Source organism: Rhizophagus irregularis, chromosome 18 (genome assembly GCF_026210795.1).
Source record: "Rhizophagus irregularis chromosome 18, complete sequence".
NCBI classification, from domain to species: domain Eukaryota; kingdom Fungi; phylum Glomeromycota; class Glomeromycetes; order Glomerales; family Glomeraceae; genus Rhizophagus; species Rhizophagus irregularis.
In genome coordinates this window covers 3,516,645-3,529,701 of record NC_089446.1, presented here as the reverse complement: position 1 = coordinate 3,529,701, position 13,057 = coordinate 3,516,645, and the positions used below count along the sequence as shown (strand labels likewise).

The following is a 13,057-nucleotide window of genomic DNA, read 5'->3' as shown; positions in this document are numbered from 1 at the left end:
CATGATTCATTATATCATATGATATAAAAAACAAAACCTAATTTGAAATCTGCCGCAAAGAAAGTCATATATTTTTCTGTTCGAATTTGATAAAAAGAACTAAAATTTTATTATATGTAATATACGTATTACACTTGAGTATTTTCTTCATAATTTTGAATTCATCGCAAAATAATAAAGTTTAGTGGACCTATTCTTTCCATGTGATTTATCATCTGAACATTGTGAATTTCTTTCGAAAATTAGTGCTTAAAAATGAAAATTAAGGAACAAGTAAATTCACAAAAAATTTATGAATTCAAAATTACTAATGGTACTATTTTATCTATAAAACAACAAAATGATTCTTTAAATCATGGCACCACAATATGGGATTCTTCAATCATAACTGCTCGATACATGCAATATCTTTTACGTTCTTCCAATGATTCATTAAATGATAAGAAGTGCATTGAATTGGGAAGCGGTTGTGGTTTATTGGGTTTAGTTATGTGTTCTATGGGCCTACAAACGACCCTAACAGATTTAGAATATGTAGTAATAAATATTCTTCGAGATAATGTAAAATATAACTTGTGGATATTAAATCAACAACGGAAAGAAAATAGTTGTCTCTTAAATGCACAAGTAAAAGTTTTGGATTGGACTATAACACAGTTGCAACCTCCGGAATTTACACCACCTTACGATTACATTGTTGCGACTGATTGTATATATTCTTTAGATCTTATTCATCATTTTGTCAGATGTATAAATGAACTAGCTAATGAAAAATCTATTATTTTTTGCGGATTGGAAAGAAGAGATCCATTGGTTACTGAAACTTTTGTAAATGCATGTAAAATTGGATTTAATGTTGTTAAAATTCCTGAAAAAAGGTTGAGAAAAATAATTTCTAAAGATCTAGACAATGATATTAGCAATGTAAATGTGGAAATTTATCGATTAAAAAAAAAGAATCATTAGAAAGAATATGGATTTACAATTTTACATTATTCCATTCAGAATTTACTCTTTCTTAATGATTAATTATTAAAGGGTTTTCTGTAAGTAGGACTTCCGTCCAATTTCGTGTCGACTTGAATGTCTTGCTATAGGATGCTTCGAAATACCAAGATTGTGATGCGATATTTCATCGGATACCACTCACAGTGTTCAGCTAAGAAAGGGATTTATAGCATTTTTAGAAAAGCATGACATTTGCGAGTATTTTACATTTAGATTGTTTATTAATTTGTTAAACAAATTAGCCCATGAATGTTAAGATGTTATAAGCTGAAGTGTTAATCATTTGCCGTGAATTCGCAGAGATACTTTAATTCAAATACTGTAATATATTTTATTATATTATTACATTCATTAATCAATGAGTTCAAATAAAATATTACTTTTACAAATTAATTGTCACAATTACTAATTAAATACGGGCATTCACAATATTAACGAATTCTGGCTTTAGAGATGCACCACCTACAAGGAATCCATTGATGTCGTGTTGTTTTGCTATAAAGGTCAAATAACTTAATTAGAACATTACTCTTTCTATATACAAAAAAAAGTAGTAATAATCCTACCAAGTTCTGTAGCATTAGAAGCATTTACAGAACCTAAAATAAAATGAATAAGTCAGAGTAGAATAAAAAAAAAATTTACTAAAAATTATTTGATCTATTACCTCCGTAGATAATGCGTGTATTTTCTGCCGTAGCTTCTGATACGTTTTCTTTTAACCATTTTCGAATATATTCATGAATTTCTTGGGCCTATCACAAAAAAAGTATACTTACAAAGTTATAATTACGTGAAAAAAAAAATCTAAAATAATAAATACCTGTTTAGGTGTCGCTACTTTTCCTGTACCAATTGCCCAAACCGGCTCATAGGCGATCACAACATTTGTCCAATCGTTAATCTGTTTGGCGATTGCTTGAAGCTGTCGAGTTACAACTTCAAATGTTTTACCAGATTCTCGTTCTTCAAGTTTTTCTCCGATACAAGCGATTACCTTTATACCGGTCTTTAATGCAAATGCTACTTTTAAAGCGATCAACTAACAAATCCGTCAAGAATTAAATGTTATATCGATGTTTACAACAAGATAGAAAAATGAAAAAAATATTATTAACATACCTCATCTGATTCTTTGAAAATTTCGCGACGCTCTGAATGACCAAGAATAACCCATTCGATACCAAGATCTTTTAATTGTTCAGGGCTATCGTTTTTAAAAGGTAAATACATATAAGATCGTGTATTGAATGTGTTAAAGCATCGGAAATTCGGAATATCATCGGTATATACCTGATTTCCCCAGTGAAAGCACCACTGCTAGCATTAAACGCATTCTGAGCCGCAACTCCAATTTCTTTATTAGCCTGTTTGCGACATTGATCGAGATATAGGGATGGCGGTGCAATTACCACTTCTATATGAAAGATGCAGATAGATAAACGACCTTTTACCTCTTAACAAAATCAATATGAACAAAAAAAAATATCTGACCAGCATCCCTATCAAGTTGACTAGAATTTAAACTATCAATTAGATTTTTAAGAAAGGCTTGTGTGCCATTCATTTTAAAGTTACCTTAAAAAAATGAGAATATAATAATTAATATATATAATGTAAATATAACATTATCTTAAAGAACTTACCACCAACAAAGAATCTAGGTCCCATAGCTACAGAATTTTGCTAAAAGTTTAAAAATCTTTCCACCAACTAACGAAGAAATATTCTGCTTGAAGAGAATCAAGGGAAAGTAAGAAATTAGATAATAAAATAGTCCAAGCAGGAATTCAAAAAAGAGAATATTAATTAAAAATAGAGTAGTGAATAAATAAATCGATAGACTAATCGCATATAGTTAAAAAAAATTATTGGACGGATCTATCTATCATCCCACTTTTTTCTTAGATCAAGGATCTAAAATCGAAGTCACGTGAAGACAAACGTTAAAGTTGATTAAAATTCCACAAAAAAAATTCAACACGCTTAATTATTAATCAGTGACATATTAGATGACACCATTTTTTTTTGCGGGAAATTAAATAATTGCCATTATTACATATAGAAATTTTTTCAACAGGAATGGCCATTTGCATAATTTTCAACCGTCATGTATCCATAAAACTCGAAAAAAAATTTTTATAAATACTTAGTATATTATCGTTTCTTTATTATATTATTTTTTAAAAAAGTGTAATAATATCATAAAACAATATTAGAACGATACCGCATGAAATATTTCGTCGCATTTTTTTATCTACAGCTTTTATCTTTGAACTAATCATGAAAATCCATCATCTTGTTCATAATGAGTTTGGTTCTTCTAATTATTCACAAGTTCAAAGAATAGGATCTTTAAATACTTCTTTTCGAGAAGAAACATCGTATTTTTCTCTATCTTCCAATAAACGTAAATCAAGTAAAATGTCACTTGATCAAATAACTGCAGATACCAATGTAGCTGACAAAATGAATAATGAATTTTACAAAACTTTCATTCCCGAGGATAACAATAAAGTTTCATCTATAACTAGTCTCAAAAATGAAGAGACTTCAAATTCCATTTCTTCCTTACCAAAATTTCAAAGTTCCTTTGAATTTCCTCTCTTAACAACGATTTCGACACTTAATTCTCCATCTCTTGTTTCGGATTTATTGCTTGTAAATTCTGATTTATGGTCTCAATTTTATCGCGTTAATAACGAAATGATTATCACAAAGGCGGGTAGATGTATTTTTCCTTTATTAAAATTTCACCCCGTGAATTTAGATCCTACCGTAAATTATTCGTTTGTTATGGATTTTGCTCAAGTATCTAGAGATCGGTATAGGTTTAAAAAAGGACGTTGGATTTCTATAGGACCAGATAAACGTAAATTTTTATCAAATAACTCTAATTCACGAGATAGTAAATTTGGCACAGTTTGTGGAAATCCTTTTACTCATCCAGATTCTCCACAGTCAGGTAAAAAAGTTCGCTCGAGTTTGTTAACTTTTTTCATTTCAAAAAAAACTTCATAAATATTATAAATCATTTTTAGGCGCATATTGGATGAATTTTGGCGTGAACTTCCCAAAGATTAAACTTACCAATCGTTTGCGACCAAGTTCATTGTCAACAAAAAAGCGTGACTCAATGATAAATAACAATTCGTCACTCCCTCCGGGTTATTTTTATCTTACCTCATTCCATAAATACTGGCCTCGAATCAAAATGATTAAACATTCGGTTAATGAGGATCAAGAAACTTTTTTCACCTTTGAAGAAACGACATTCATCGCTGTTACTCATTATCAAAATGAAGAGGTCAATTTCCTTAAAAAAACTAATAACCCTCATGCTAAAGGTTTCAAAGGATCTTCCAAGGATCAAAATAATCCTTATATCTCAGAATCCGAAAACTCTGACAATGTTATTGAATCCGATGATAACGAAGTCGATATTGAAGAAATTAGCGATATCAGTGAAAAAAATCCATCTTATCATCAAACAACAGCAAGTAGGTCAAACGACTTTATTCCATTAGAGCAAAAAGTTCGACAATGGAGGCAAGGTGTTAATATCGAATCAAGTTCGGCGACAATTGAAGATAATCTTGAGTCAAAAGTTATGAGAAAATCTTCAAATGACGACGCGTTTCATACAAATCAAACAAATCTCTATCAAAATATGGGAGGATTTAGTTCAAAAGTTGTAAAAAATGCCCATTATTCTTCGCCAAAACATCTAGCATCTCATAAACAACCTGAAATTAATTGTCGATCAGCCCGTTCGATTTCAATCTCTTCAAGAGATTTTTCGAATTCTGAATATAATAATTATAATAATTCTAGTGCGAATTATAGCATAAATCCCTATAAATTATCTGATTTCATTGATGACTCAAAATATAAAATTGATTATAATGCAACAAAAAGACCAAAATTAGATAAGTCAATTTCCTTTCCAGAAGTACAACAAAATAATCAACAAGAAGAAACTCAGTCACGGTTTATTTCGAGACAACAATTACAACAAAAAAACAAACAGTCTATATGGAACAATTGTTCGGTTCCGAAAACTCCGTTATCCCCGGGAAATATATTTTTTTCAACAATTTTTAACAACAATGAATCATCAAATTTCGAAAGTTCTAATTCATATGTTCGACTTGAACAAGCCAAGAACGAGAATAAGAGATTAAGAGAATTTATACGTGAAAGATATGGGGTTGAAGCAGAGAAAGAAGCTGATGCTGTTGTTGCTCTTGGAGGGAAGGAATTGTAACAAGTAAGTACGTTAATTTGCATGAATTGCGGTTTAAATTTTGGGAAGTTTGCTCTTATTTTGCATGTTAAAACGCTAGGTACTGATAAAGATATTTACATGATAATATGATTCAAATGGAAATATTTAAGAAATTTTAGGAACGAACAAATATTGTCTATTATTTCTTTGTTCAATTAGTCATGTTAAATCGTGGTTTTAAAAGCTTAATCGCATAGTTTATATTTTATTTACAGATGAATAGTCCGTAGTTCTACTTTGTAAACATCATGGACATACGTTATAAATTCTTGAATAATTTTTTAAAGGTAGAAGGTTCTTTTTATTTCGCTTGCATGTTATCTATCAATTTACTTTTGTAGTTACATGCATATTTTAATATTGTAGGTTAAATTAGATATTAGGGTAGAATATTAATAGCTAATTCGTATAGCAATTATAGCAATAGGAAATAGATTAGAAAACTATGATAACGTGTAGGTAACAAGAAGAAATTCTATTTTATTTTACGTTATTTTTTTATTATTATTATTAACCAATTATGAATTTAAGATACAGTTCGACATTAGTTATGTGCTATGTTTTGTAGCTACGATAAATCGATAATACAGTACATATACATTTAAAATTTCCATTGTAAATATCATTTATTTAATAAAATAGATTAGATTAATATATATACAAATAACAGATAATAATAATAGTCATGTAATTAGTATCAATCTCTAAATGACACAAGCGTGTAACGCTATTCTTATTGCTGCGCCATGTATGTAAAATGAGAACCTTAAAAGTTGTCATCTGACGCAAAAGCATCCTTATTGATGCAAGATTTACACCATAAATGATACTTTATTGATACATTCAATAATTTACATATATGTTTGTAAGCAGAAACATTTTTTTCCCACTTTTCACTTTTTTCACTTTATTGGATTCTAAAACCAAATTTTATTAACCATTCATTATTAAAGGTTACACATAATTTAAGTATCGTTCTTGATACTCATTTTTAATGACTAAACAATGGAAAGCTACGATCATCTTATAAAATATAATGAAGATGGTAATTCAGTTAGTGTACCATTTGGACGTGCTGCGGAATATTATATATCAAAACATCCTTTATTAAAAAATATTAGATTAAAAGCAAGAAGTAGATTGAGAGCACCACAACTCGTTAATGAAGGAATTATTACAATCAAAAGAGTTGAAGGAGCAGTTGATTATGTTGAATGGACAACATCAAGTGGTAAAACAAAATCAACAAATAGAATTGACGATATTATTGAATTAACAGAAAAAGGTGAAGAATTTGTTAAACAAATTCAAGCTGGAACAGCAAAAGATAAATTATGTTGGAGTTGGGTAATGTATTGTGCCGGTGATGGTAATAGTTGTCAACATTTATGCGGAGGAATTGGTAAATGTAATCCTGATTGTCAAAATGCAAATTTACCTAATAATTTAAAAAATAGCAATGATAGGCATCGTTGTAGACTTCGTGTAGTATCTGAATCCAGACTTTCTTGGATTAAATCTCCTCATCAGTTAAAAATTAAAATTGAAGGTTGGCATCTACCCCCAAATGCACTTATAACTCATGAACCTCAGGTGACTAGAGTTAATCTTACACGTTCTGCTCGTGATAAAATTATAATTAGTCGTAGAGCTGATCGTTGGACTGCTGATGATGTTAAAAATAAAATTTTGGTTTCTAAACAAGGTGCAACTGAAGCTGATCTCAGTCAGGAAGTTGTTAAAAATAGAGATATTTGTAATAATAAACAACTTAAAAGACTTATTATACGTGATGATCGTAGAGTGAGGGATAATTCAGGTCCTTGGACAGTTCTTCAAAATTATATTCAGGATTTATTAAAACCTCGTGGCCATGTTTTATATTATCATGCTCCTGATTTATCTGCTCCTGAAGATTCGCCCGAACGTTATTATCAATTAATTGTTTCCGATGATATATGGCTGAAAAATGGAAGGGACTATGGTCACTATTGTTTTTGCATTGATGGAAACAATGAATTAAATATGGAACGAGCAACCGTTTTGACGATGGTTGTTGAGACAAATCTCGGTCATCTTACTCCATTAGGATTTGGTAAATTTTTTTTTATATTGTTCGAATTATTTTAACGTATAAATTGACCTATTCATTTTTTTATCTTATCATCCTATTTTTTATCCTATTTTTTGGATCATAGCATTGAGTAATGGAGATGATAAAGCACCTGTACGTTATGCAGTTACCGCTATTAGGGAAAATATTCCATGTAACCGTAAGGATTGTGAACACCCTTGGTATTATGAAGATTTACCTAACGAAAGGGGATTCAAAAGGATACGTAAATGTTCAGAAGAGCAGCCATGGAATCCAATTGCAATGATCGATCAATATCTTCCAATAAAGAAAGCACTTGATGGTATCGTTACTGATACTTGTCTTTCTTGGACTTTTCTAATGCAAAAACTAGCAGAGAAATTAAAAGCATGGGATGTATCTCGTGTATTAAGGTGAGAATGTTTTAACGTACTTTCTCGTAACGATTATCAAATTAATCTGGTGGTTTTATTTATAGATATCCAATTGCGCTAGGATATAAAATAATTGGAAGGAGTCGAACAGAGGAAGAATCAGCTGATATGGCACGATTATTTAAAGTGTTTATTGATTCGCTTCCGTTGTCGTATGCACAAAAGAATCTTATCAAAGACGATTTAGAAACAAATTGGATAAGTGATGAATGGCGTGCAATGATTGTCGATAGCTGTCGAGAATATTCCGAAAAGAATTCGGACAAATTGAGAAAACCAATGACTACAAATAGCCTCACAGAAAAGATTACGAAAAGGGTTATTGTTCAGCTTGATGGTAAATTAACCCCTCTAGCTTTCCTTGAAAGGCTTTTTGGAGTTAAATTACGTAGAGATGTTTTACACGCAGATAATCTACCTAACGGAGATAATCAAGATAATGCCGGATTAATAGCATTCTTTAATTCACAACCATTAGATCATCAAGATGATAATTCCGAGAAACAAAAACCAGCTGATATAATTCGTAATTTAAATCTTGGAAGATTTTATTTCCTGTCAGGATTAGTTGAACCAACAGATGAACCGTACTGTTATTACGTTAAAAGACATACTGATGAGCCACTTACACTAACATCATCATATGATGGCAAATTAATTTCATTAGACGAGAATACTATGGAAAAATTAAATGTCATGATGAATAGATTTATTGCAAGACATGGAGTTGTCATACAAGAAGGGTATTATATGGCGAACATTAAAACAGGAGAATGTTTAATGTGTTATGACTTTATATGGAATGGAAGGTTTCGTGATGTTTGCAAACATGTTCATGCAGCAAAGCTTTACGCTGAAGCACAACGTATGGGTGATTTTACTTCTTTAATTAATGAAACTAAAGTTAAATTAGTAGAATATTTTAATTGCAGAGAAAATAATGAAACTCAACAAAATATTTTAATAAGAAGGGGAACTATTGATGAAGCTTTTGATGAAATCCGAAGATTATATGAAATTTCGGGTAAGTAATTTCAACAGAAAAGAGGAATTTTAAATTTGAAAAAAAACTAACGCTTTTTTGTCAAATTTACCTTAGGAGACAAAATATTTGATTCAACAATGTTATATACTGATGCATGTAGGGATCCTTTCCGTAATTTAAAACAAAAAAGAAGAGTTGCTTCAAAACAAAATATTCCTGTGCTTACAAAAAAAGCTCGTATTTCAAAAGATAATGAAAAAGATGAGACTACTGAAAAATTAGTAGCGGCACATAATTTACAACAAAATGAAGCGGTAACCAGCCTTGGATCATTTATTAGTGATAAAGATAATGAATTATTATTTAGATCAGATGACTCTTCGATTATATCATCTTCTTCTTCCTCGTCCTCGTTACATCATCAACAAAGCGTACAAATAAGTTCATCATCTTCTACAATTCATATTCATTCTAGTGATGCTTACGATAAAGCCATTGCTGAATTTAATAATGTTCGCCATGCTTTAACTAATAGCAGGCAGGCACCATAATTAAATACAAAATAAGAGCGGATTCGAAATGTACTAATGAAATTCAATAGTAATAAAAAGAAATTTTATATAAACGACTTAAGAAATTTCTAAATGACTATTCATTTAATTGCTCTCAGAAGATTAGACACATATAGTTCACAACTTATAATGTATATATGTACATACGAATATTATTTATAAAAAAAAAAATGTTTAATTTATCATTTACAAATTAAACAATAAAATTTATTTTTTATTTCATGTACGATTTTATTTAAGAAATTATTGGTGCTAAAGAAAATTAACGTACAAATTATTACATCGAAATTTAAATATTCTCAATTATAAACTGTATCATACTTTGATATAGCAAACTACGTACATATATCTAAAAAAATTTTTCTTTCTGAAGAAGGGAAATTATAGGATTTTCTTTAAGGACTTCTATTGTGAGACCCTCCCATAATACCATCTCTTCATCAAGAAATGTAGTGTATCCATCATCAGCAGAGAATTGCCAGCCACAAAATACTTTCTCCGGGGGTTCACCTTTCACTTTCTTAACCCCTTTGTATTTCCAGTAGGTGTCAGTGAAGCCGCAAGTAATGGGTGTGACGTATTTTCCACAAAGTGGGCAAAAACATTCATGTTCGTTCAACATGTAAACGAATTCTTTATAACCCCAATTGATGATAACACGATGTTTGTTGTAAGCTTCACAAGATTTGTTTTTACAATATCCTTTAGAAAGGAAACATTGTCAAGACAAATTCGTTTAAGTCTCTGCTTTCAAAAATATCATCATTTTTTACCTTCAAGATTGAGGCCGCGCGCTACTTTTCTGTATGAGCAGGTTTTACCACCCTCTCCCTTCTTACGCCATGGTATTTTCACGGTCGGCTTGGTAAGATCTTGAAAGCTAGGTAAAGAAGTATTAGACATTGTAGGTTTGCCTACTAACGAATGGAAATTCCTATGCATGAAATATATTGGCAAAATTCACGTGATAGGGAATGCCGTACAGGCGCGCGCAGATATAGACACATTCTTTTTTACCACCATTAAAAAATTTTAGGATCCTCTTTCTTAACCAATACAGTGGAGGAATGCTTTATTAAATTTTATAGCAACAAAAGTTAATTAAAATGTGCCTGCCGGCAAAGAATTTTCCGATAATCATTAATCATTTTAAATGATTAACGCGTTTTTTTTAACTATGATATGACCACCTCCGATCGGCAGCCGAGGTGTTTCACAAAATTTTATATTATATATAATTGTACATTTTTGTTTTTTTAAACGCTAAATTTTGTTTCTTATAATGGAGCGAAGGGAATCCATTTCCAGTTATGGGGACAAAGAAGAAAGGTTAATGGGACAAATAAATACCAACCTTAATAAACTAGAAAAAATACAGGAAGAAGGGAATGATATTATTACCGAGATTAATGCTTTACACGAAAAACAAAGTAAATATTAGACTTATTTTGATTGATACGTAAAATATTTATAATTATTAATTAATTATTTTGATTATTTAGGTAGCACTTTAACCAAGGAAACAACGGAAAAATTACGAGAACTTTATAAAAAAGGAATTGAACAAGCAAACCGTGAAGATAGGTAAGATAACATGATTGATTTTAAAGTAAAACAATAAATTAATTAATTTCCTTGCATTTCAATTTGTTAAGAATTTGTAAGACAATAGTGGAGGATATTGATAATTTGACGGCATTAGGATCACATTCTGCAAAAGACTATCAAACTCCACAATGTATGTGAGATTCACGAAAATAATTTATTTATACAATTTTTTAACTAATTAACAATAGTGGCAGACGATAGCAACAGCAAACGCAAAAGACGTGAAGAATCTGTTGTTAGTGGTAGTTCTAAAATCAAGAAACATAAGAAGTATCTATTGTTTAAATTATCTTTTTCTGTCTTCACTATAATGAATCTTTTTTTTCTGTTTCATTAATGTAAAAGTGGTGGCAACATAATCAAAAATGGAAGTAATGTAAGTAATATCACATATAAATGAAAATGTTTATTATCGAATAAATGTAATCTAATGATATATTTATTTGTGATAGGTCGCGGCAAAACAGCCCAAATTTAAAGACATTGAAGAAAATTGGATTTTGGCAACTGTTGTCAGTTACAAACCAGAATCAAAAAAGTAAATTTATAAAATTCTTATATGTTAAAAAAATATACATGTTCTGTTATTTGGCATAAATTTTTTCATTAAAATTTATAGTTATGAAGTTGAAGACGCTGATAGAGACGAAGCATCAAATCGTCCTGGAGAGTAAGTTTTATCATTGTTAATCGTAAAAATACTTTTCTAATATTTAATAATATTATTCCCGTCAGACGATTTTTTGTTCCAGCTAAAAATGTTATGGTGATTCCAAATCCTTCTGATATTCGTCCATCACAAGAGTTTGCACCTAGTACAACAGTACTTGCTTTATATCCCAGTACAACGTGTTTTTACAAAGCATCAGTCGTATTACCACCAACTAAACTATCATCACAATCTCACCAGCGAGCTTATTTATTAACCTTTGAAGATGATGATAATGCACAAAGATATGTAGAAATGCAATATGTTCTTGAAAAACCGCCAGATATGAAATGAAAAAAAAAAAAATTTAGAAGAAATGGTAAGCTCACGTTTTTACTGGTTTATATTTAGATTATTCTATATACTCATTACAATTTTTACATTTACAAATTAGAATTGATGTATATGTTTATTAAATCTTCAGCTGGAAAATATTACCAGCATATCAAAGACTATTATTGTGATATTATTTCATTTGTACAAATAATAGAGGTATATAATGATTCTAAATTTAACAAAACATTATAAAATTTTTAATTAATATTTATTATTATTTAGGTTTTTTTTAATTTTTACATTTTACACATTTTAATAAGATTTCAATCTAATTTCTACAATTTATATGTAAGTTTTGGATAAACATAATATAATTTTTATATTTTATATTATTATATATATTAAAATTTTAAAATTACCAATTTTCATTTGTTAAAAAAATGATTATGAAATTATTTTATCCTATTGACAGTTAACTTTTAATTATTATACAATTACATATATTATTCTATATAATTTATGAGATTTTTTGATTGAAAAAGTACTGTATTAATTTAATATAAGTAAAATTATAAAGATTTTGGCTTACAGTACATTAAATTTAAATAATAAAAATTAAAAATCAATATAAAATATTTAATTATTATAAAAAAAACATGATAATTTAGACTTTTAAAGATATAAAATTGAAGTATTAGTATATATAATATATATAAAAATAATTGTATATGAGGTATTTGGATCCAGTATCACAGAACTATATAAATTTTATACATGGGTGATAGGAGTGTGATGGGTATTTAGATCCAATGTTACAGAATAATAAAATTTTATACATGGGGTATTTGAATCCAGTGTAACAGAATAATAAATCTATTTGTAGTATATTGTTTACAATCACAATTGTTTTCACTTTTACCCTTTGATTTTTTGTTAAATTTTACATTCTGTAATAATGTTCTATAACAATCACCAGATAAATTTAATTAATTTTGTGTAATATTGAGGGGTGAGGGTATTACTCATTGATTATTGTAGTACATATATACACAATAATTACTTCATTTGTATGATAATCATTT

General features: G+C 29.3%; 6 protein-coding genes across 7 annotated transcripts; 4 read left to right on the top strand and 2 right to left on the bottom strand.

The window, feature by feature from the left end:
- Positions 1 to 51: 51 nt before the first annotated feature.
- Positions 52 to 1,673, top strand: OCT59_010378 (uncharacterized protein). Its single transcript, XM_025317910.2, has one exon. The coding sequence runs from the start codon at positions 256 to 258 to the stop codon at positions 964 to 966; it is 711 nt and encodes a 236-aa protein (XP_025177266.1). The 5' UTR covers positions 52 to 255; the 3' UTR covers positions 967 to 1,673.
- OCT59_010377 (triosephosphate isomerase) lies at positions 1,293 to 2,830 on the bottom strand. The gene is made up of 8 exons (XM_025326195.2): positions 2,655 to 2,830; positions 2,503 to 2,586; positions 2,302 to 2,425; positions 2,131 to 2,215; positions 1,832 to 2,050; positions 1,676 to 1,763; positions 1,575 to 1,607; positions 1,293 to 1,503 (listed from the first exon to the last, which is right to left on the bottom strand). The coding sequence occupies exons 1-8, from the start codon at positions 2,677 to 2,679 to the stop codon at positions 1,418 to 1,420; spliced, it is 744 nt and encodes a 247-aa protein (XP_025177265.1). The 5' UTR covers positions 2,680 to 2,830; the 3' UTR covers positions 1,293 to 1,417.
- A 461-nt stretch (positions 2,831 to 3,291) lies between these two features.
- On the top strand, positions 3,292 to 5,275 carry OCT59_010376 (uncharacterized protein; the record flags this gene model as incomplete). Its single annotated transcript, XM_025317909.2, has 2 exons — positions 3,292 to 3,973; positions 4,050 to 5,275. 2 exons carry the CDS (start codon positions 3,292 to 3,294, stop codon positions 5,273 to 5,275), a joined length of 1,908 nt encoding a protein of 635 aa, XP_025177264.2.
- Positions 5,276 to 6,301: 1,026 nt separating this feature from the next.
- Positions 6,302 to 9,361, top strand: OCT59_010375 (uncharacterized protein; the record flags this gene model as incomplete). Its single annotated transcript, XM_025317908.2, has 4 exons — positions 6,302 to 7,391; positions 7,495 to 7,804; positions 7,870 to 8,849; positions 8,925 to 9,361. The coding sequence occupies 4 exons, from the start codon at positions 6,302 to 6,304 to the stop codon at positions 9,359 to 9,361; spliced, it is 2,817 nt and encodes a 938-aa protein (XP_025177263.1).
- A 181-nt stretch (positions 9,362 to 9,542) lies between these two features.
- OCT59_010374 (uncharacterized protein) lies at positions 9,543 to 10,431 on the bottom strand. Of its 2 annotated transcripts, XM_066132970.1 has the most exons (3): positions 10,347 to 10,431; positions 10,156 to 10,262; positions 9,571 to 10,084 (listed from the first exon to the last, which is right to left on the bottom strand). In XM_066132970.1, exons 1-3 carry the CDS (start codon positions 10,403 to 10,405, stop codon positions 9,732 to 9,734), a joined length of 519 nt encoding a protein of 172 aa, XP_066000564.1. In that variant the 5' UTR covers positions 10,406 to 10,431; the 3' UTR covers positions 9,571 to 9,731. The 2 variants fall into 2 exon arrangements, with proteins under 2 accessions (XP_025177262.1, XP_066000564.1); XM_025317907.2 differs by having other exon boundaries at positions 9,543 to 10,084; positions 10,156 to 10,431.
- Positions 10,432 to 10,644: 213 nt separating this feature from the next.
- Positions 10,645 to 12,409, top strand: OCT59_010373 (uncharacterized protein). Its single transcript, XM_066132969.1, has 11 exons — positions 10,645 to 10,812; positions 10,885 to 10,966; positions 11,038 to 11,120; positions 11,185 to 11,260; positions 11,336 to 11,366; positions 11,443 to 11,528; positions 11,610 to 11,660; positions 11,726 to 11,839; positions 12,011 to 12,018; positions 12,094 to 12,191; positions 12,258 to 12,409. The coding sequence occupies exons 1-11, from the start codon at positions 10,665 to 10,667 to the stop codon at positions 12,336 to 12,338; spliced, it is 858 nt and encodes a 285-aa protein (XP_066000563.1). The 5' UTR covers positions 10,645 to 10,664; the 3' UTR covers positions 12,339 to 12,409.
- The last annotated feature ends 648 nt before the right edge of the window (positions 12,410 to 13,057 follow it).

What these genes read in the sequence shown, in the direction of transcription:
- OCT59_010378 (XM_025317910.2), top strand. Translation starts at nt 256, where the DNA reads ATGAAAATTAAGGAACAAGTAAATTCACAAAAAATTTATGAATTCAAA.
- OCT59_010377 (XM_025326195.2), bottom strand. Translation starts at nt 2,679, where the DNA reads ATGGGACCTAGATTCTTTGTTGGTG. An exon ending in ACCTAGATTCTTTGTTGGTG is followed by an intron (nt 2,587 to 2,654) that starts GTAAGTTCTTTA and finishes CATTTTTTTAAG; the next exon opens with GTAACTTTAAAATGAATGGC. An exon ending in TTTTCAAAGAATCAGATGAG is followed by an intron (nt 2,051 to 2,130) that starts GTATGTTAATAA and finishes CGGATTTGTTAG; the next exon opens with TTGATCGCTTTAAAAGTAGC.
- OCT59_010374 (XM_025317907.2), bottom strand. Translation starts at nt 10,324, where the DNA reads ATGCATAGGAATTTCCATTCGTTAGTAGGCAAACCTACAATGTCTAAT. An exon ending in GCGCGGCCTCAATCTTGAAG is followed by an intron (nt 10,085 to 10,155) that starts GTAAAAAATGAT and finishes TCCTTTCTAAAG; the next exon opens with GATATTGTAAAAACAAATCT.
- OCT59_010373 (XM_066132969.1), top strand. Translation starts at nt 10,665, where the DNA reads ATGGAGCGAAGGGAATCCATTTCCAGTTATGGGGACAAAGAAGAAAGG. An exon ending in CAAGCAAACCGTGAAGATAG is followed by an intron (nt 10,967 to 11,037) that starts GTAAGATAACAT and finishes CAATTTGTTAAG; the next exon opens with AATTTGTAAGACAATAGTGG. An exon ending in AAAATCAAGAAACATAAGAA is followed by an intron (nt 11,261 to 11,335) that starts GTATCTATTGTT and finishes TTAATGTAAAAG; the next exon opens with TGGTGGCAACATAATCAAAA.